Source organism: Siniperca chuatsi, linkage group LG6, assembly GCF_020085105.1.
Source record: "Siniperca chuatsi isolate FFG_IHB_CAS linkage group LG6, ASM2008510v1, whole genome shotgun sequence".
NCBI classification, from domain to species: Eukaryota; Metazoa; Chordata; class Actinopteri; order Centrarchiformes; family Sinipercidae; genus Siniperca; species Siniperca chuatsi.
The window spans coordinates 23,900,552-23,921,342 of NC_058047.1; the positions used below are offsets into that span (position 1 = coordinate 23,900,552).

The 20,791-nt window shown below is 39.2% G+C and overlaps 1 protein-coding gene across 18 annotated transcripts in view; it reads left to right on the forward strand.

Annotated features, from left to right (window-relative positions):
- fryl (furry homolog, like) overlaps positions 1–20,791 on the forward strand; it is a 69,803-nt gene that overhangs the window by 14,277 nt on the left and 34,735 nt on the right. For 14 of the 18 annotated variants that reach the window (XM_044199744.1, XM_044199743.1, XM_044199729.1 and 11 more), the window contains 10 exons: positions 13,172–13,380; positions 13,881–13,934; positions 15,123–15,262; positions 15,418–15,514; positions 16,280–16,359; positions 16,718–16,798; positions 16,956–17,124; positions 18,511–18,603; positions 18,698–18,796; positions 19,265–19,366. In XM_044199744.1, the coding sequence (XP_044055679.1) occupies positions 13,261–13,380; positions 13,881–13,934; positions 15,123–15,262; positions 15,418–15,514; positions 16,280–16,359; positions 16,718–16,798; positions 16,956–17,124; positions 18,511–18,603; positions 18,698–18,796; positions 19,265–19,366 (1,035 nt within the window). In that variant the 5' untranslated portion in view covers positions 13,172–13,260. Of the gene's footprint in view, positions 1–3,922; positions 4,076–13,171; positions 13,381–13,880; positions 13,935–14,069; positions 14,198–15,122; positions 15,263–15,417; positions 15,515–16,279; positions 16,360–16,717; positions 16,799–16,955; positions 17,125–18,510; positions 18,604–18,697; positions 18,797–19,264; positions 19,367–20,791 lie in introns of those variants that run through there. The other 4 variants (XM_044199741.1, XM_044199742.1, XM_044199747.1 and 1 more) reach the window with 2 other exon arrangements.

The following is a 20,791-nucleotide window of genomic DNA, read 5'->3' on the forward strand; positions in this document are numbered from 1 at the left end:
CATATTCATAGAGTTTCTTGAATAGTTATTAGCAAACTGCAGTGCAACAAACCCCCATAATGGTGCAGCTCAGTGCAGAGTCTGCACTTAGTGGGAATATGGTGTCATAGCTGGGAAGACAAATGCCATGAATCATTGTTAGTGCTCTTTCTCAAACCAGCTCTCCCATTAAATGCTCCTCCATAGCGAACAACTTGAAGACAGCTCATAAGTAATGAGCTGACCTTTTTGTACCAGTGTTAAGAAGAGTTTTAATCAGATTTGCCTGGTGTTCTACTCTGTCATTCCATAGAGATGATATGCTTCTGACCTAAGAATGACTCTTTGCTGAAATGAGTTGCCTCTCTTAATTTGCTTGGCAAATCTGAGAAATTAGTTTGTTCATTCTCAGCTTGAGCAGAGGAGAACGGTTCTGTCAGTGGGTTTGAGTGTGTCTATGGTTTGTGCAAGAAGCTATTTATAAAGATGTTTTTGATTATTCAGTCATACAGCTACAGAGCATTATACCGTGGAAGTTGACCTAATCAGTATGTGTATAAAAAGGTTTGAAACTTAGTGTAAATGTGCAGTTTGTGTCTTGATAATCATTAGGAAGTATGAAATAGCTGGTTCCTGACTCAGGGGAGAGTGTGGAAATGAGGAGCTAGAAGTTGCAGATTTGTGCTGCATACCCAGACTGGTGTGATGGATCTAAATGGCGTGTCCTCTGCAGCCCAGGCACCGCTGCGGAGGTCAGGTATTGAATTACAGCTCCCATCGATTATTGTTCCCACTACTGACCTTCAGAGAGACCAGGACAGGAAATGCATCCTCCACCCTGTGGGCTCCTGGGAGGAACAGCTCCCCTATACTGTCTGCAGTCAGGATGGCTAGCTGTCAATCAGTGCTCCCACTTTGTGAATGGAGCTACTATAACTTGTCTTGGTTGTGCATTTAGTTGAGATCATTTAATCAGTGAGCTCTTCTTTCCAGGAAGTCAGTTACGATGATTATTTTAAGTCCTCAACTTACGTCAGCTCTGGTGGACAGTAGCTCTTAGCTCTAATGTTCCCAGAGAGATGATGTTGTCGGTTATTCCACTGCATTCCTTAAACAATAAAGCTGGTTTACAGAAAACAGTGCCTGCAGATGTCTCTGCATGTTTGTATATTATCTGGTTTGCTGATAAGGATGATAATATGAACTCTGATTCTGTTTTTAAACATAATGTGTACACATTAGGCTTCTGCCAAATTATTGCCTTTCTCTCACTGCCCCGGAGCGTGAGCTAAAGGCTTCAGTGTACCTAAAAGCTTGTTTTTTAGCTTGTTTTAGGTATACTGAAGCCTTAAGCTAGAGCCAGTTGCAGAGTACTCCATGAGACTGTATAAGCATAGACTCCATAAAAGAAGTGGACATAGCCACCGTGACGTCACCCATTGGTTTGTGGACTACTGTTTTGAAGCCTTGAGTTTGGCATTTTGGCCATTGCCATCTTGGTTTTTTGCAGCCAGAAGTTACCATATTTGGACGAGAGGGTGGAGCTAGCTATCTTGGTTAGCAAGGTGTGTCCGTAATTCACGTTAACTGTGATATTAATTGGGGTGCTAATTTTGGATAGCGAAAAACAGGCTTAAAACAAAATGTACTTACCGGAAAAAATAAACAGCTGACTGCTTAGAGTTTCTTTTAGTACGACCGAACACTGAAGATGACCAAAATGTTACAATTAACTTTCATGAACTGAAAATACACTCTGAAAGCGTCAAAGTTCTTAGATGAAAACACCGATAGTCAGCACCCAAAAACAAATTACGGCTAGTTAAATGTACACATGTGCAGTGGATACACATCGCCTCTACAGGGTTGCCGCGGTAGCGACTTGTCAATCACAAAGTAGCCACGCTCTAAAGCACACCCTGCTTTATCGTCTATTTTATTCTAAATTGGACCTTTAATTTACAAAATGGACATTATGCTGTATTGAAGAAGACTTGATATAGGGGAAATAATAATAATATGTTCCTAAATTATATGTGCCATATATCCGCATCTTCAAAACAAAGTAAACTGTACTCGAGGTGCGCTCAGAAAGAATATGAGGTATGTTAAGATATTTCACCAGACCAAACCATGGGACTTGGGTACCTGACATTGTTGTACTGGTTCTTTCTACCAGTTTCTAATCTCACATCATTCCAGACCAAGTTAGTTACATTTGAAAATAACCAAACCTGACCCAAACCTAAAGTTGTATTCAACTATCCGGCCGCTTTGTCATGACCCACTGCACTTGATGATGACATCAAATGAAATAACGCAAAGCTGCAAATGTGTAATGGGACTCTAAAGAATCTGTGCTTGTTTATTACAAGGCCGAGTTTCGCAGTGGAAGCATGCATCAGGGTAGCACCAGCAAGGGCTTGACAAAGCATCTGCTTGTGTTGTTTGTTTGCAATGAGCTCTGCCTCATTTTGCATAACTTGTGTAGTGGAGGACATGTGACAGAGGGAGAGACTTGAGGGTGAGAGAGAAATGAAGACTAAACTAAAAGAAGACAAAGAGCATTTGTCTTTTGCAGCCTTCCCAGTGTTGTTCCATCAGAATATTTTGTTAACAAACTTAATCCTGCGCTTAACTACAAATTGCTTGATATCATGTGGATCTGTTTTTAAGTCTCTGCGAGCAGGATAAACTGAATCAGGTGTGCGTCTGTGTGTCTGTATCTCTCTCACATTCACAAAAACACAATGGCCTGTTTTCTCACTAATGCAGAGGTGTAGTTTGTGTATCATTCTGTGTGTTACTATTACTATGCCTGGTAGATTTTGGACAGAGCAATGATGTAATGCCTATGACTCCACTGGGTGTGAACAGTTAGTTTAACAAATGGATTAGCTGTGATCACTATCATGCTATGATACCCAAGTCCCATGGTTTGGTCTGGTGAAATATATCTTGAGTACAGTTTACTTTGTTTTGAAGATGGGGATATATTTTAGGGCAGAGATCTGAATAGGAGTAGGACTACTAGTTATGGTGTGTACACCCCCATGTTTAATTTATCCTCCCTTTTTTTTTCTTTCTCTTCCATCCTCCCATTCTTTCCTTTCCCTCCTGCTACTGCAGTCAGGGATGACGCATCAGTATTGCTGTGGAGCTTACAGGAAGTGCCGTTTTGATAGGCCAGTGGAGAGGCAGCACAGTAGCAGCTCTGACATGCGTATGCATTGCTGAACCACAGCCAGGGAACACTCGCAGCATTTTGATGACATCACCCACACTCTGCTCCCGCCTCCCTGTGTTTGCTGTTGAAACAAGCTCTCTCTCACTTGGAGAGAAAGAGCAGGCATCAGTAAAAGAACAAGAGCTAGCTCAGAAGAGGAGGGGCTGCTCGGGAGCGAATGGAGAGGGAGAGAGCTTCTGGGGGAGGCGGAGGGTGGCTGACAGTGCTAGTGGGCTAGGACTGGCACACACTCACACAGAGGAAGAGAAGAGGAGAGGGAATATTGCCGTGCATTGTTAAGACTTCTATCGTGTACTGTTCTGCTGTTTCTCTCCTATCAAAAGCAAAAGTTCTCACGCAGTTTTGTCCTTCGCCTTTCTGGATTTTTCTGTGCTGCAATGGGGATGAGGGACTATGTGGATTGGCAAGAGGGCAGCAGGCACTGGGGTGGAATACTTCTCTAACTAGCCAGGCTATGCTCTCTCTCCTCTTCTCCCAGCGCCGTTTCACTCTTCAGTGACCTAGGTGGCAGAGGAAACAAACTGGTAGCACTTCTTGGGTCTCTTTCGTTAGCAGCTGCTCACGCTGTCATTCAGGATGATGCCTTTAACTAGCACCTGTGGAGGGTAGTATTCAGCTCCAGTCAGGGGAGAGGAGCAAATGTGAGAGGTTTTTGAAGGCGTATGAGAGGTGTGTATTTTCGAGAAGAGTGGAATGTTTGGGTTTTGTGTAATGAAAGTGACAGGAGCCTTGTAAAATTTGTGCCTTCGGACGAAGCCTAACTTTTGAGAGCCGCGATGCTGAGCCTGCAGGATTCTGTCTTCTTTGAGATCAGCATCAAATCTCTGCTCAAGTCTTGGAGTAGCAGCTGTGAGTACCTTGCCAAGCTTGCACTCATGTTTACATACCTCACTTGGCCACCAGACTTATCTACCACATACAGCCAGCAGACACTGTGCAGCACTGTGCTTGCATGCAATCCAATCCATGCTTTGAGATTTCCTATCTCCTCCCTGTATAAGAAAAGTGGTTATTAATGGATTTGTCAGGATGACTGATTATGTTTAGTCCAGGTTTAGCCAGGCTTGTTTGATGTGTATGCAGGTTGCAGCAATTAACCTCTTCCTTCAGCAGAGTCTACCCTCTTCCCCTTGCTCATCATCATTCTACTGGCTCATGATTGTCCCATAGATAATGTTTCTATTGATGAGCATCTGCTGATACAAAACACAGGTGGACTTTAAGTCCTCTGATGGCACTGGCTGCTCCCACCTTACCCTTACTCTTTCCATTTTTGTAAATGTTTTTAAATTTTAACATTTAAATCTCTTTTTAGTCTCTCTTAGTCTTAGACTCTTAGTCTAGCAGCACTCAACACAATCTTGATCCCTCTTTTTTTCCCTCCTACTTTTATAACCCTCTCTTTCTTCCCTTTGGGGCAGCTAATGTTTCCCTACTATTGATCTTTTTTCTGGTTCTCTCCTATTATTAGCTTCCCATAAAAAAGGTGCCGCCTCTTCAGTCTTATTGAAATGTAGTGATGTACAAATGTGGACGGCAAACAGCTGTCTGCTGGTGCTGATTCATCATTCCAGTTTTACCTCCAACTTGAAATTACGCACTTTTGCCTGAAAAATAATGGCTGACATTTGAAATGGTTTTCAGTTGCTGTTTTCAGTAGTGAGGCTATGCTTGTGCTTAATTTGATAAACCTAGCTCTCCACACAACTGTTTGAGCACACAGTGAACAGCACATAGCCTACAACACATAGCTTTGCTGTGATTGCAGAACCAGAGCCAGACAAACTTTGACCAAACATTCCTCCTGTCCGAAAAAGGAATGTATGGTCTACTTATATTAGAATTAAAAAGAAAATTTATATTGGGGATTTGTTCCTTTTAGGGATGCCCCAATCGTGTTTTTTGCCACAGATTGCCAATTGTCTTTGAGCCATATTGGCCGATACACGGCTGATATCGATCGTTTTTTGGTATAGCAGTATTTATATTTTAAAAAAAAAGGAAAAAAAAAAGTACTGAAATACTTTGAAAATAGCCTATTTTTTAACACAGTGCTTAAATGTCCTTGAAATTCAAATGAACCACATAACACTGTCTTATAGTTTGACCAATGTTTTGTTCATTAAGTCAAATTGCTCAGATTCAGAAATCGCTCAGTTTTTTCTTTTTTTATTCTGACTCGTCACCGGCTCTCCCTCTCCTTTCTTCCTTGCCTTGATGAGCCTGTTACCAAACACTAAATATGCCAGGGAATTGTAGATTTAATTCCAGCATGGCTGGAAATTGATCTGTTATTACGAATGGCTTTTGACTTCTCTGTTTTATACCAACTACTGACTCCTCACTCCTCCCAACTGGCTGCAAGCGATCAACAACTGCTTGGCTAAAAACATGGTTTACGTTACCTAGTCTATTGTAGACCACATTTTGGCCTTTCTTGTGGCTGAAAAACTGACATCCATAGAAACGTATGGTTCTCAACTTGAACTGGAGCATCTGCAGATTAATTTCATATTCGATATGTTATGATCCACTAAAGTTAGAAACGATACAAGATGAATAATTCGCCATTTTCGTTAGCTTCGCCGCCATCTTGATTGGAAGGAGCCTGCTGTTTGTCGGCTCTGTGTCTGCTCGGTCGCCATATTGGAGAGATCATTTTTCACGATTGCCGACTAGAAAGCATTAATCCCTGTCTCCCGATTGCACACAATCCTCTATCATGGTGTGTATATAATTTTCTGTCGCAATATCGATATATATCATAATACCGTGAATTTTCTGGAAAATCAATTGAGAAACTGAACTGAACCTGACTTTTGTCAAATTAAATACCCGACAAATCAAGATACTTCATCACATTGATGCTAACAGCACTTATAGCATTACTCACAATGGCTTAATACACCCAGAGATATGAAAGTGATATCATCAACTCTAGGGCCAAGCAAGGGAAAGGTTGAGTACAAATCAGACTGGCTGATCAAGACTTCTTTTGTATTATAAATGTTTATGGAGAGCTTCACGTCAGCTTTCCTTCTGTTTCTCTGGCTCTTGCTCTCTCACACACACATGCTGATAGCGATTGGGAACGTGTCGTACAAGTTTGTTCTAGATATGGAAGTTTGTTCTAGATATATGCGGCATGGTAACTAAAAGTGACTTGTTTGGATTTTAATCTCGGAATGGTCGTCAGACCAAAGCTGATCAGAGAAGATTAGATCAGAGATTTAGCCTGGTCCTAAACCATTTATTGATTTATATACATAGTTTTTCTAAATGTTGTTTTTCATACGCAACGAAATCTGTTATTGCCCAAATAATTGGTTCCTACAACTTACAACAACATATATAATAACACGATAGATTTGTTGGTTTCCCGCAGTATATTATAGCAGAGGGAGGCTGCCTAAAATGAAGAAAAGCGTTTCCACTGGGGTCAGATGACATTGTTACACTTCTATGAAATATATTAAGCGGCAGGGGAAACCAGCAGAGGCACTATATAGGCCATATATTTAAGGAGTGAGTAGACTGTTTGGACCATCACTAATAGGAGAGAAATTAAAGTGCCATCAGCATAACATGAAATTGTGTTGTTTTGCATAATTTGATCTAATGGGAGCATATAGTGTTTGGACTGATCTTTGGGACCTCCACTTTATTTTTGTTTGTTGTGATCACAAGAATAGTCTCAACCTTGTTAGTAAGAATTGAACCAATTCAGGACTGTAAAAGAAAGTTAACCCAGTTGTGTAATGTTTAGTAGTGGACTGTGGTCATCAGTGTTGAATGCAGCACTCAGGTCTAGTAGCTGAAATTATGCCAATGTCAACATTTAAATGTATAGAATAAAACCTTAGAGCAGTCTCAGTGATGTGATGGGGCTGAAATTCTCTACATTATAAACGCTCAGTAGTTTACTCTATAGTGAGCAGAAAATTAAGATTTTGAGACACAGATGAATCCTCATCATTTTGTGCCACTTATAGGTACAATGTTGCATAACTCTCATTAACACATATCAAATGTAAAGCATTGCAGTGTGGGCTGTTTATCAAAAAGTAGTGTACTATGGACACAGTAGAGCAGAAAAATAGCTCAGTGGCTAGGACTGTCACCACACATCAAACAGGAGCTTTTCTGTGTAGAGTTTGCATGTTCTCCTTGTCTCTGCGCCCGTTTGCTCCAGCTGCTCTGGTTTCCTCACACAGTCCAAAGATATGCAGTTATGCAAATAAGAACCTCTTAATTGCCCATAGGCATGAATGTGAGTTACAACATATTTTTCTATATTTTGCCCTATGATAGACTGGTGACTTAGCTAGGATTTACCCTGCTTCTCGCCTAGTGTGTGCTGGAATAGGCTCTAACCCCCATGACCATGAACAGACTATATAGTGTATATAAAAGATGCTGTTACTGTGATTTAATTATGATATGATAATTATGATACTTGTAAAAAGACATACCCCAAATAAGAAATCATGGAGGAACAGCAGGCATTCTTGAACATATTGTAAGAAGTTTCTCTCCCTCAAGGTAATAAATAACTTAAATAGAATAGAAATTGATAAAAATATTTGTATACGTTTTAAATAAGTGGGAGCACATATCTTTACATAGTTTTTGGTTAGCTTAGCAGTAAATCATCCACCTGTTAAGTAAACTGCTTTCTTCCATTTGCCCCTCTTTCTAATTACCACCCCTCCTCACCCCTCTCTCCCCTGTCCTGCTACAACTTCCATCCACTTTGTTGTTTACTTTGTTCTAAGGTACAGAGATGTTAGACACATTTGGTTAGTACACCCAGTTTCAACAATTAATACATATGGTCACAGTTTAGCCCTTTACTGTTAAATCAGTTTTTGATTTGTGATGGAGCATGCATATTGGTTTCTCAATCTGTCCCTGTGATATATTGATGTCTTGTCAGCTTCTGGTAACAAATTAATTTTGCCCTGTATCTTTTAGATTCTTTTTTATTTGGAAGTAGTATTGATGAAGAGTAAACTAGTAGTAACTCGTTGGAGCCTGAGCATGTTGAGACACAATAGCAGAATTGGAACCGCCACACCACATAAACATTGGCAGTGATTCCTTTGTCTCTCTCTCAAAAAAATGGACGCACTCACGTCCCTACATTCCAACTGTACGTGCATGTTTGTGCTGTTGTTTCTGGTTGTCCTGACAGGGGAAGTGAGCAGGCATTTGGGAGGGCTCTATTCTAACTGTGACAAGGTGGAGTCACTGCTCTGATAGTTGTGCAATCCTGAGGGGTGCTCAAGCACAACCGTGGAACTCTGGCAGCGTGGGGCTTATAGGCCTCTCATAACAAAACATTAGCATTTTCTTATACATCACTTTAGTAGCAGCTTGTCAGTTCTTCCTGTCAGAACTGTAGTTGCAGTACTGTCCATCTTTTAGGGTAAGATGTTGTTATTTCCCTAGATACCAGTGTTCTCTTGTGCAGCAGATCTCAAATTTTCCAGGCAAAGACAGACCACAGAAACTATATTTTGGGAGATATATGCATATATGCAAACACAATGCTGAACAATTGGTAAATCAGAAACCAGTTAAAGGTTAATTGTCTCTCAGCCAAAGGTATGTTTCAGTTATTTAAACACGGTTTTCATTTTGAATATTGTGAATACAGCACTGAAAACATCCGACAGTAGATTCAGCCACAAAATAACATTTATTTGAAATACAACCCATGGGGCAAACTTTCTTTTTTACATATTATTAGCAAAGCATGTTTGAACTTTTGCATTTAGATTTGAATGGGAAAAGGAACACGACCTTAGGGTCATAAGTGAGTCACTAGAGTTTCAATACAGTTCCTGGCTTAAAACAGTGAGAAGTTTGTAATCCACCCTGCAGTTTTTTTTTTGTTTTTTTTTAACATTTACAAAGATTTGTGCAATGGGGTCAGCATGGAACGGAATCATAGTTTGGCATGCCACAAATGACTTGCATGTCTTGGGGAGAAAGAGAGCGAGGGAGAGGCAATGCAAGACTTAGCCCAGAAAAGGATGCCTTTTTTCCCCTCGTTGTGTCATTAACTGGAAAAGTACAGTGTTTGGGTATTCATTTGTGTGAACCAGTCAACAATCCGGCTGGCCCAGGGTGGGAGAGAAAAAGAAGGACGGAGGGGGTAGAGCACCCAACACTGATTGGATATTAGGAGCTGGCTATGTGACATCATTGGGGGTGTTAGTGAAGCACAGTAAACAAAGAGGGGAATGCTTGAAAGGCTCTCTGTGCTGCTGGACAACATGACCACAGCACTACTAACTCTTGCTACTACGCTGCCCCTGCCTCCTCCCCACTTTCATTTGCTATAAAAAAAAAATAGCATTTATAATTAATTTCATCATAACAATTAAATTACAGTAAGCTTTATTTTTCCATGTTGTTTTGCTTTATTTTGTTTTCTTTTTGTAGGGGGGTAGTTGGGTGGGGGAGGAAGGGTCATTTTTGTTGAGATGTTGGAACAAATGGTGGCCTAAGGCATGCTTTAGATATGGTCTTGAATTTGTAATGGGACATATATTATTTAAATTGTTTTACATTTTATTTTAATAACTTATTCTACATTTTATTTAAGTAAAAGTAATAAAAATGGTCGATAGTTTGCTTTTTCCATTTGTATAAGTAATTTCAAATGCTGATTTGTCCTATGATAACTTGTGATGCGCATTGATCATTATATTTCAACATTTTATAGATTTATAATTCTTGGTCAGTTTAATTGAAGAAATAATGATTATAATATGATTAAAAATGTAAATGCTAATTGCAGCCCAGGTAGGTTTACACAATTACTTATTTATAATAACAAATGCATATATTATTGACATTTACGGTATACTGTATGGAGTACCTGTTGTGGTGTATCAGATCAAGTGTATTCACTGGTAAACTGACCAACAAAACATTTGTTTCCAAACACTTGCAGGTCTTGTTGAATGTAAATGTTACTACAGTTAGTCTGTTTAATGCAACAGTGTACTACATCACATTGCTTGATAACCGAAACCTTATCTCTGATGTTTTGGTTACCAGAGTTGGTTTGGAGAATCTGAGTAGTCTTAATACCAGACAATCTGTATTTTTCCTAGTGAGCCAGCCTATAGAGGCTTAGCTTCTTGATCAGTGCACATAGTATGTCACAACTTTTTGTCATACACTAAAGCTTCATATGCGAGGTATGAATGTTTTTTCCTTAGCACTTCTGCTCCTCAGTGCTATTCAGACTATTAAGAATGCATGAGTGTTTCTGTGACAACCAGGAAGAAACAGAACAAGGCTTTTCCTGGGAGGGAATGAGGTAAAGGGTCAGTTTACTATTGGCTGTCCACTTGGCTGGACTAGAACCATTGTGGACTAGACTGGAAGTTGTGTCCCAGCTGTAGCATAAATTTCGAGAGCACTATTGAATATTATGAAGTCTTGTGCATTAGATAGCAACCTGGCTGTCTAAGTATGTACCTAGACATGCATTTCATGATGGTAATGCAGTTTTTATGCATTTCATTACATTTTATTGGTAAATAGCAACTCATACGGAGCTGGTACGTAAGTGCTTTTCAAGGTAATTTATTGTTTGTGCGTGTGCGCTTACCTGACTCTCCTATTAGAAACCCAGATGATTAAACAGTTAAGAGTGAGTGTGAGTGAATGACGTATAATAAACTTCAGTTATCTTTAGACACTGTAGATACTTTTTTTTCCCACCTGTATTACAAGTTGTATCTATATATTTTTATTAGGTTAAGAAAAGCAAACCTGTGCTGCTGTGAGATTATTAACGATTAATGGCAATTTGAGTTTTATGTTTATTTAATTTCTAGCCTTGTACATTAGGATTGTATTTAGTATATACTCTTCATGGTCAAAGGTATATATCTACCCAAGCAAAATAGGAAGACACCTGAAGATTACTCCCATATGTGATTGTTTAACATCTATTTCCAAAGCTGTGGGCTCTAGCTTCTCTGCCATCTACCTGAACACCTTAACTTAGACCTTAGAAGATTTGCTTATATTATTTGGTTAGGATGACCAAATGATCTGTGCCACATGCAAATGTAGAGAAAGATCTGGGTTCTCTTAGTGACTCTAGATGACTTGTTTCAGGAAGCAAGTCTAAATACTGCTGAAGGAGCTCTGTGGTCATTCAGTTTTACAGTGTTTTACTTTCCTCCCCCGTGAACTTCCTTCAGTCCTTTTTGCGTGTGTAAAAGTGTAAAAGGCTGAGAAATCCAGATAAACAACAAAGTCATCTTTTAAACACCATGATACTTAACAGCTGGCCGTATTAAACCTTGATTGACTTTTTGTTTGCATAAGAGTTGAACCAAGGACATGTTTATATTGTGATATTTCATTGGTCACTATAATATCCCTTAATATCCCTTAATTGTCCCAAGTAATATAGATTCATACTTTTGAGTGTTGTGAGTTTTTGTAATAAAATGTTTCTTTACTATCAGTTAATATGTAGATGACTGCTGCCCCTAATTTCCTGAGAGTTGTAAAAGTTAGTTTTAATGTTCTGCTTGATGCTTAATCTTGCAAATGTGCTAATATGAAATATAAATGCAGTAGGAATATAACAATCTGTAACACACATTAAGCACTGGGTTTTTTACTTTGTTGGTTACTTACAGCTCAGTAATGTATAATGACAGTTCAATATAGTACCCGGCTTTTTTTCTGACAGATTAAAAACAAGTATAAACAATAACAAAGCTTCAAAAAAGTGTTTTTTATTCAATTTATTTAATACCAGATAAAAAAAAATTGCTGATAGGCCTGAAGACTAAAAAGGAAAAAACACAACATCTGGCACAACTAGGTTGATCTCTCAATGCAGAAGTAATGCAAAAAAAAAAAACCTGCAACATTTTTAACACCCTGTCCAGATTGTGAGCTTCTGCATTCTCAGTAAGGGCTCACCAGAAGTTTGATCACCTAAGATGACAGTTAAAATCAGAAAGGCCTTTCTGGATTTTTTTTTTTTTTTGATAAAGGAAGCCATACCTGAAATGGCCATTTTACAACAATTTTCAACACCATCATGCATATTAGAATTGTCTTTTGTATTGAAGTATCTTAGAGATTTACATCAAGAATAAGAAACAACTTCATGTTATTAGCTGTAAGTGATCAATTGTTTTTTCAGCGTTTGCTGTAATTGTTTCAATATCTGTCTTTGTCCAAAGCTATAAGAAATAGTCTGGCACATAACCCCCCAGACAGAGTATTGTTTTTATACTTAGGTTTTTGTTTAGATAAAGCAAATGAGATATAACAGGTTAATTAGAGGTGCTGATTTTGTTACTGTTGGACAGAGCCAGGCTAGCTGTTTCCCGCTGTTTCCAGTCTTTATGCTAACTAAGCTAACCAGCTGCTAACTTCATATTTAGCATACAGAAAATGTCAAACTATTCCTTAAACTATTGTGTCTGCTTGAGTTGCAAGAAAAACAGTATAGTTCTTTCAAACCAACATTGTTGAAAGAGCTGGTTGTAATATTTACTTAATCTAGATTTAGACATAAACACAAATATTATGATTTTTAAGAAAGATTTTGATAACTAATGACATAGCTCTAATAGGAGTTATGATTATCCTTACATTTGTTTTTAAGGTGATTTGAGCCTATTATGGGCAATATGAGTTTAGAAAATTATTTTATAATTAGGGTGCTTGGAATCAAATGGAAGTTGTTAGCTCTAGTCAGCACCGGAATATCTCTCTTGCTCTCATCAATTCAGTCAATTTGCCTCTTTAGGAAATGTCTGTGCTCCTGTTTGGATTAGAACTAGAGCATGACATTGCATACTTTACCAGAGTGTTGTTCTTAGTTTGACCGTGCTGCTTCGAGTCCCACTGTATTATTTCCTGACCTTTACCCTCTGTCCATTTTTGCAGCTTCTGCACCAGTCAGCAGCAGCGTGAGTAGACGCCGTGCCCCCACCTCTGTAACTCCCCTCTCGTGGGAGAAACACAACATTGCCGCCATGTCGAGCATCACCATCGACCCCGAGCTCAAGCCCGGGGAGTTTGTCATCAAGAGTCTATTTGCTGAGTTTGCTGTGCTGGCTGAGAAGAAGATCGAGATGGTGATGGCTGAACCACTGGTGAGTCCATATGGGGTGAGAGCCGGTGTCAAGAAACGCAGGAAATGAAATTCAATACACAACACATGATGTGGCACACACTGCTGAGATTCTTCTCTTTTGCAACTAACTGTCATGCCTTTAGCCTCAGGAAAAACAGAAAGATGTGTGAGGAAAATGGCAGGAGAGGCATATAATCTTTATGTACATGAGCTACATGAATGATAAAATAGTTTTTTATTAACAGACTTAACTGACCGGCCTGTTCTTCCATTCATTTAGCTCAGTTCCTTTCCTTTGCATGGGGTGTCCTGCCAGGCTAATAACCTCAGGCTGATAGAAATCTTACGTCACTCTCATTCAGCTTATGCACCACAGTAAAATGTCAGTGGTCTTGTCTCTCACTTGGTTACTCATCAGGCCTGCTGCTTGACTGACAGCAATCTGCTATTGTGCAAGAATCAACAATGCCTCTGCTGGGTTAGTAACACATTTGTTCTTAATCTCTTTCTTTCTCACAGGAGAAACCCCTGTCCCGATCCCTCCAGAGAGGGGAAGATGCACAATTTGACCAGGTCAGTACAGCCGTTATGAGAAGGAGGTAAAAACTGTATCACATGTGGGTGTATGAATATGACATTCTCATTTCCCAGGACCAACAACAGTCCTCTCCTACCTCTGTATATGTGCGCAGCTCCACCCACTCAATGGTCCGTTTGTCCCTCATCTGTAGCTGGTGCAGAACTCTATACAATGGGCCTGCCTGCTGCAGAATGCTTTGTTCAGCACAACACAAAGCCAACGAGGATATGGTGCTATAGATCCAGCTGTCCCCATTGTGAGTGAGGGAGAGAAAATGGGTATAGAGAGTGCAAAAGTGAGAGTGTAGAATCGCTGTGTCATCCTCAGCACTAAATCAGTATTGGGTGCTGGAGTGTATCTGCCCGGTGCCATAAGGGCAGAGGGAGCAGTTGCATAACTCTCGTGTCTAGCATCCATCATCCACCTCCGTCATCACGCTGAATCAGGCCTTAAATACACATACACATTCTCACACACACACACACACACACACACACACATACACTTGAATAGTTTATGCATACTGACCACCTCATCTCATGTTTTATGTATTGTCTGTAAATATTCACTATAATCTTGAGTTGCTAAAGTGCTGATCTTGTTTTCTGTATTTACTCTTTAGTAAGAAGATTTACTGCTTTCTCATTAGAATACTGCTGTTACTATACAGCAACATACAAATCATTTTAGATCATCTCTAACAGTGGATTTGTCAAGCCTCTTAATGCAGTGGTGTCATTATTGATGCATTTAAAGTGCTGATGAGGTGTTTGGAGGACAGCTTATTATTTCTGTGGTCTTGCATATGAGCACCACAGAGCCATATATACAGTGGAGCTGCTCAATAGTGTAGCAGCACAGTGATGTGCTCAACACGTCATCCAACACCACACTCCCAATTGCATATAGCATATTGCAATAGCTAAAGTATGTCACCCACTAGTTGAGAAAACTTCTGGTCTATACTCACCCTATGTGCTACTCAGTTATTGAATATTGAATTAAATACTTTTAATCATTGCTTGTGGGACAGCATTTGCTACACAATGTAATCATTTTATTAGCATTTAACAGGTATAAGTATTTAATATGCGCATTAAAAAATGCAAAATATGTATATGGAGGCAAGGTTAACTAGTAATAATGAGTGAATCTAATGTTTGTATGTTATCGTTTTCCAGTTAATAAGCTCTATGAGCTCAATAGCAGAACACTGTTTGCCCTCTCTACTGCGCACACTGTTCGACTGGTACCGGCGGCAGAGTGGCACTGAAGACGAGTCTTATGAGTACAGGCCTCGCTCTAGTACTAAGTCTAAAGGGTGAGATGCTCATCTTCGTTTTCTTCATACTCACCTGTCTTCTTCTCCCTAATGAACAAATCATTTATAAGTGATAACAATTTTTGTCAGTTTTAAGATGTACTTTGCTCAAAACCTCCTTATTTACAATTATTTCCCTCTCTCCCTCTTTGTAGAGATGAACAGCACCGGGACAAAGATTACCTTCTGGAACGGAGGGACTTAGCCATAGATTTCATTTTTTGTTTAGTTTCAGTGGAAGTTCTAAAACAGGTGAGCTTTCTGACACACTGCTTTTGTATACTGATTTACAGCGCCTATAAAAAGTATTTGCCAATTGGGTTGCTGGGGTCATGTGACTACCGGATGTTTATATATAGGAGAAAAGCATCATACCTGTTTGACCTGACATTGACATTATCTTATCCAAGCACCTAGCAAGTGGTTTTGAGTGTGATTAATTCTGCTATGGTATTACTGTGTATATATACTATATATGTCTTATATTTCTACTGCACCTTCCTCTAGACAGAATTGGAGTTCTGGGTCTGTGTTACTGCTGATGTGATATCTGTTATTATTTGCTACTAATCATTCAAATGATCAGAAACCCAGTTAACTGCCAGTGCAGCATTCACCACTGATAAGAGAGTTGGCATTACTTAGCTTTTTTGGATTGTCTCAGTAGTGATTTGCAGACTAAGAAGGATAAAAGTATTGTTTCATAGGTTTGTACTTTATTTACTTCTGTGGTACAGAAATGAACTGCAATGTTTTTAGGTAGGTTTTTCCCCACAGGAGAACACAGTAAATAAACACAATGGCAACAGACCAACTCTCAACTGAGTGTGTTTCTAAAGCAGACTGTCCAAATCTAAGCAACATTCTGAACTAAAAGCCGATCCCCGGAGACCAGAGCCAGAGCTAAGTTGTCCTTGGCTTTGCTCCTGTAGGGAGGGCAATGAATGGTAGCAAAGAGAAAGAATGAAGACTATCAATGCTTCTAATAAGACCAATGATTCCATGTTTACGTCACAGATTCCTCTTCATCCAGTGCCAGATGTTTTAGTACATGAAGTTCTAAACTTGGCATTCAAGCACTTTAAACACAAAGAGGGGTGAGTAAGCATCAACATGATAAACCAGTGACACAGATGAATAACACATAAATAAAAAGTCCTGATACACATTTTACTGTCGTTCTCTCACTTTTGGGTTTGAGCAGCTTTGCCATAGTTATTTATTTATATCTGTTTGAATAGACTGACTCTACAGTCATTGTGTCACTTTATAAACTGTCTGCATCATTAATGACACAATCAGCTCTCCTTGAGCAACTTGAGTCAGCCTCAAGTAAGCACACTTGCAAAGTACTTCTGTTATGCATTGTTGTTTTGATGTCAGTCATACAGCACAATGTCTTCCACAAAAAGATGTCTATTTGTTTGAGACTTACACATATGCTTCAATTGACAGGTACTGTGGCCCCAATACTGGCAATGTTCACATCATTGCAGACCTGTATGCTGAGGTCATTGGAGTCCTTACACAGTCAAAGTAAGCAAGCTTAATTCTGCTTAGTTAGCTGAATACCGGCTAAATTGTTTACAACTTATCACATTCTCAGTCACCCCTTACTTCTCTCATCTCTTTGGGAATTTTTTTTGTAAGTGTATATATATCTTTGTGTGTGTGTGTGCGCGCGCGCGCTCAGGTTTCAGGCAGTGAGGAAGAAGTTCATCACAGAACTGAAGGAGCTCAGGCAAAAAGAGCAGAGTCCCTATGTAGTCCAGAGCATCATCAGTCTCATCATGGGCATGAAGTTCTTCCGGGTTAAAATGTATCCTGTGGAGGATTTTGAGGCTTCTTTTCAGTTCATGCAGGTAAATTATAGTTGTTTATTTATGTATATTTGCCAGTGTACCTACAGTAAGTGCGGTTGATATGTGTGTTTGTTAAATTGCACCAGACATTTTTTTTTACTGCTGCCCCTTTGTTCAAACTCAGCAGCTCTCCGTAGCAATAAAGCTAGATGAGTAACGATCAAAGGTGAGGTTTGCCAAGAAATGAGTGTATGTGTGTTTCAGACTTTAAGAGCTGTGAATGGAGCAGTAGCCTTTTCATTAATCTCTGTATCTCTGTCTCTCTTAACATTACCATGATTGCCTAATGTGTTAATGGAACATACCATGGTTTATGTACACTATTCTGTTTCAGTACATATCGTGGTTTCTACCCATATCTTTTAGAGGCTGGTCAATATAGGATAGTTACATTTTCTATTGTTATTTAATAAACTAAATCCATTACAATAAAGTTTTTCTCCATAATATAATTAAAATATGGTTTTCTTGTCTTGTGAGCAGGTTGGTTCTGCATCAGTTAGTGTCAAAAAAGTTAGTGTTAAGATGCTAGCTTTTACAGATATTTGGCTGGTTCAGAAACATAGGCATGGTTTGTTTTCTGCAGTACATTTATAAAAACAGTACAGTTACAAAGTGCTTCGCAGATTATGCAAAGAAGATGCTGAAGATGTTTTATGAGTCTGTGGTGGCCAGTGCTATCCTGTATGCTGTTGCATGCTGGGGCCACAGGTTGAGGGTAGCGGACGCTAACAGGCTCAACAAACTGATCCGTAAGGCCAGTGACATTGTGGGGGTGGAGCTGGACTCTCTGGCGGTGGTGACAGAGACGAGGATGCTGGCCAAACTACATGCCATCTTGGACAGTGTCTCCCACTTGATATTGATATTTATTCATACCTCTATTACTGCTGTGCAATATCCTCCGTCTCATTATGATCTTAATAGCTACACTTAACTTGGCAGTTCATGCACTATTACTTTATACCGTATTATTGTCATCAACCGGTAAACCCACTTGTACTTCACACTTATTTTAATTTTATACTTATATCCACTTGGTACTTAATTTACCTTACCTGTATTATAGTGTATTATATTTTTTGCTTAGTACTTCTATTCCTGTGTGCACTGACGTGATAGTGAGCAGCTGGAACAAAAGAGTTTCCCCTCGGGGATCAATAAAGTATTTTTGATTCTGAAGAGAACAGTGCCAAAAGAGATATACAGGAATGGAGATACAAATCCCAGTTGGAGTTCATAACTTAAACCTGGGTTAGGGTTGACAATATTATTGTCTTAATTTTTGTAAGTTTGTCGAACTGTACCATCTCCTGCCAGTTTGTCTCTATGTATGTATCCTCTGTGTATTCTTCATACATGTATGCCTTGGGTGTCCTTTCCTAGGAGTGTGCCCAGTATTTCCTGGAAGTCAAGGATAAGGACATAAAGCATGCTCTAGCAGGCCTTTTTGTCGAGATCCTCATCCCTGTCGCAGCTGTGAGTAACATTGAAAACAATTTTCACTGTTTTACTCTACATTAATGAATCTCTGGATGTAATTTTGTCAATTGTCCATGGTAATGACCTTCAGGCGGTGAAAAATGAAGTCAATGTGCCATGCCTGAAGAACTTTGTGGAGATGCTGTACCAGACGACATTTGACTTTAGTTCCAGAAAGAAGCACTCTTTGGTAATAATTATACCATCCTATTTTTTTTTTCTCTCTTCCTCCCCAACCCTATCACTCTCTGCATCTTTACTACTTCCTTCTCCTATTGTGTTTCACTCTTCCTGTATTTTGTCAAAATTTCTATTGGCTCCAGCACACCCATTCTGCTATTATCATCCAGAAATGTTTAACTTTGAAAATAAACACAACCTCACTGTTAGTCCATTATGTTTACTGACCAACTCCAAAATTGTCTTCAGAACAGTTTTTTCTAATCTATTGAGTTCTTTTTGTATGCTTCCAGCATTTTTAGTAATATAGCTGGGATCCTGATGTCATGAAAGAGATCTTGCAATTGTGCTGCTCCGGTCTGAGCTTGAGAGACTGTTGTTGCTCTTGGCCTGTCTGTTGTGTGCAAGGCTCGTGTGCGCATCAAACTACTTATCCCTTTGCTTTTTTATGCTGACACTGTTCTATCTATCTCCCCAGGCTCTGTATCCCCTGGTGACATGCTTGCTGTGTGTTAGTCAGAAGCAGTTCTTCCTCAACAACTGGCACATCTTCCTCCAGAACTGCCTCTCGCACCTGAAGGTACTGCCAGCCTGAGCCTTTACCCCCAATCCATTTCAGAAAGTTTGTACTCTTGTGCTGTAAAGAGTAGTACAATGACTGTATTCTTCAGAGAGTATTTTTAGGGCACCATACTTGGCTTGAAAATGCCTAATTCAGCTTAAACCTCAGAGGTCTTATGACTCGCGTTATGAAACCTAAAATAAAAATTTTGTTCTTGGTGGCTGTATAAAGTGACATTAGTCCGCTTTTTTCATGATATTGATTATAATGTGAAGGCGTCAACATTTATTAGAGCTAAAAGGAAATTAATTATTGGTATTATGATACTCTATTTCTGCAATGTACATGCTGTAATACCACCGATTTGTAGAAGTTGTCATATTAATGGTTATGAAGGGTGTGCTCTGTGGTTCTCTCTAAAGATCATAATGTACTTTCCCCTCCATTATCAACATCCAGATCTGTACAGGAATAGCACTTGATTTGATATGGTAATAATAAAGTTTGTTTTAGAAGTATGCTCAAAATGGACAAAATACAAACATGAAATAAGAGATTATTAGGTGTCACTAATAATTACTAGTGTAACCACAACTAATTTCACAGTGTGAATTAAATGTGTAGCATCTTTAAACTCACCTTCCAAAATGACCTACATGTTGGCTAATGCACCTTGCATATTATATTTATCTCAAGTGCTGTTTTATCTCAGGTCTGTTAATGACTCCCTGTAAACCAATTACAAACAGATCAAACCTACTTTCCTCCTGTCCCTGACTATCATGGAGCCAATTCAACCCAGAAGCTCATTGAAGAAATTACTGACTGACGGACTGATTCTATGACTTTTCCATCCTACACTGATTGCCCTCTGTGGAGATTGTATGATCTTGTGGTGGATAGACTTCTGTTTGCGTCTTTGTGATGGTGATTTCCGATGGTTTTGAATGGCCGTCTTTCTTCTCAGTGATTTCATTCCAGCATTCTCTTTCACCATTGTAATTGTCATTAGATTTCCTTGATTTGAAAATCGTACTCAGTCAGTCTTCTGAGTGGTGATCCCGATTCTTTGATTTGAGATCATGTCTACGGGTTTGTGTGATGGCTCGAGTGTAGTGATGATTTCAGTGATTTAGGGCTTCTTGTCCAACCAGTGATTTCAACCCTGTGGCTGCTCTTAAAAATGGTCGATGACCAATAAATTACTTAAACTAGCTGTTATAAAGTCTTTTGTGACACTTAATGCTATTTGCATGCAATATGTCATGCATGTATGTTCTCAGATACATTGTTTATATTTATTTATTTATTTGACTTAAACATGAACTACAGTAGGATGAGGGACAAATAGATCACTACTTTTAGGAATATTGCACTGTGAAGAGTGAAAAATGCACATAATAATTGTGTTTCCTGAAACCTGATCAGTATTGGTGATAACAG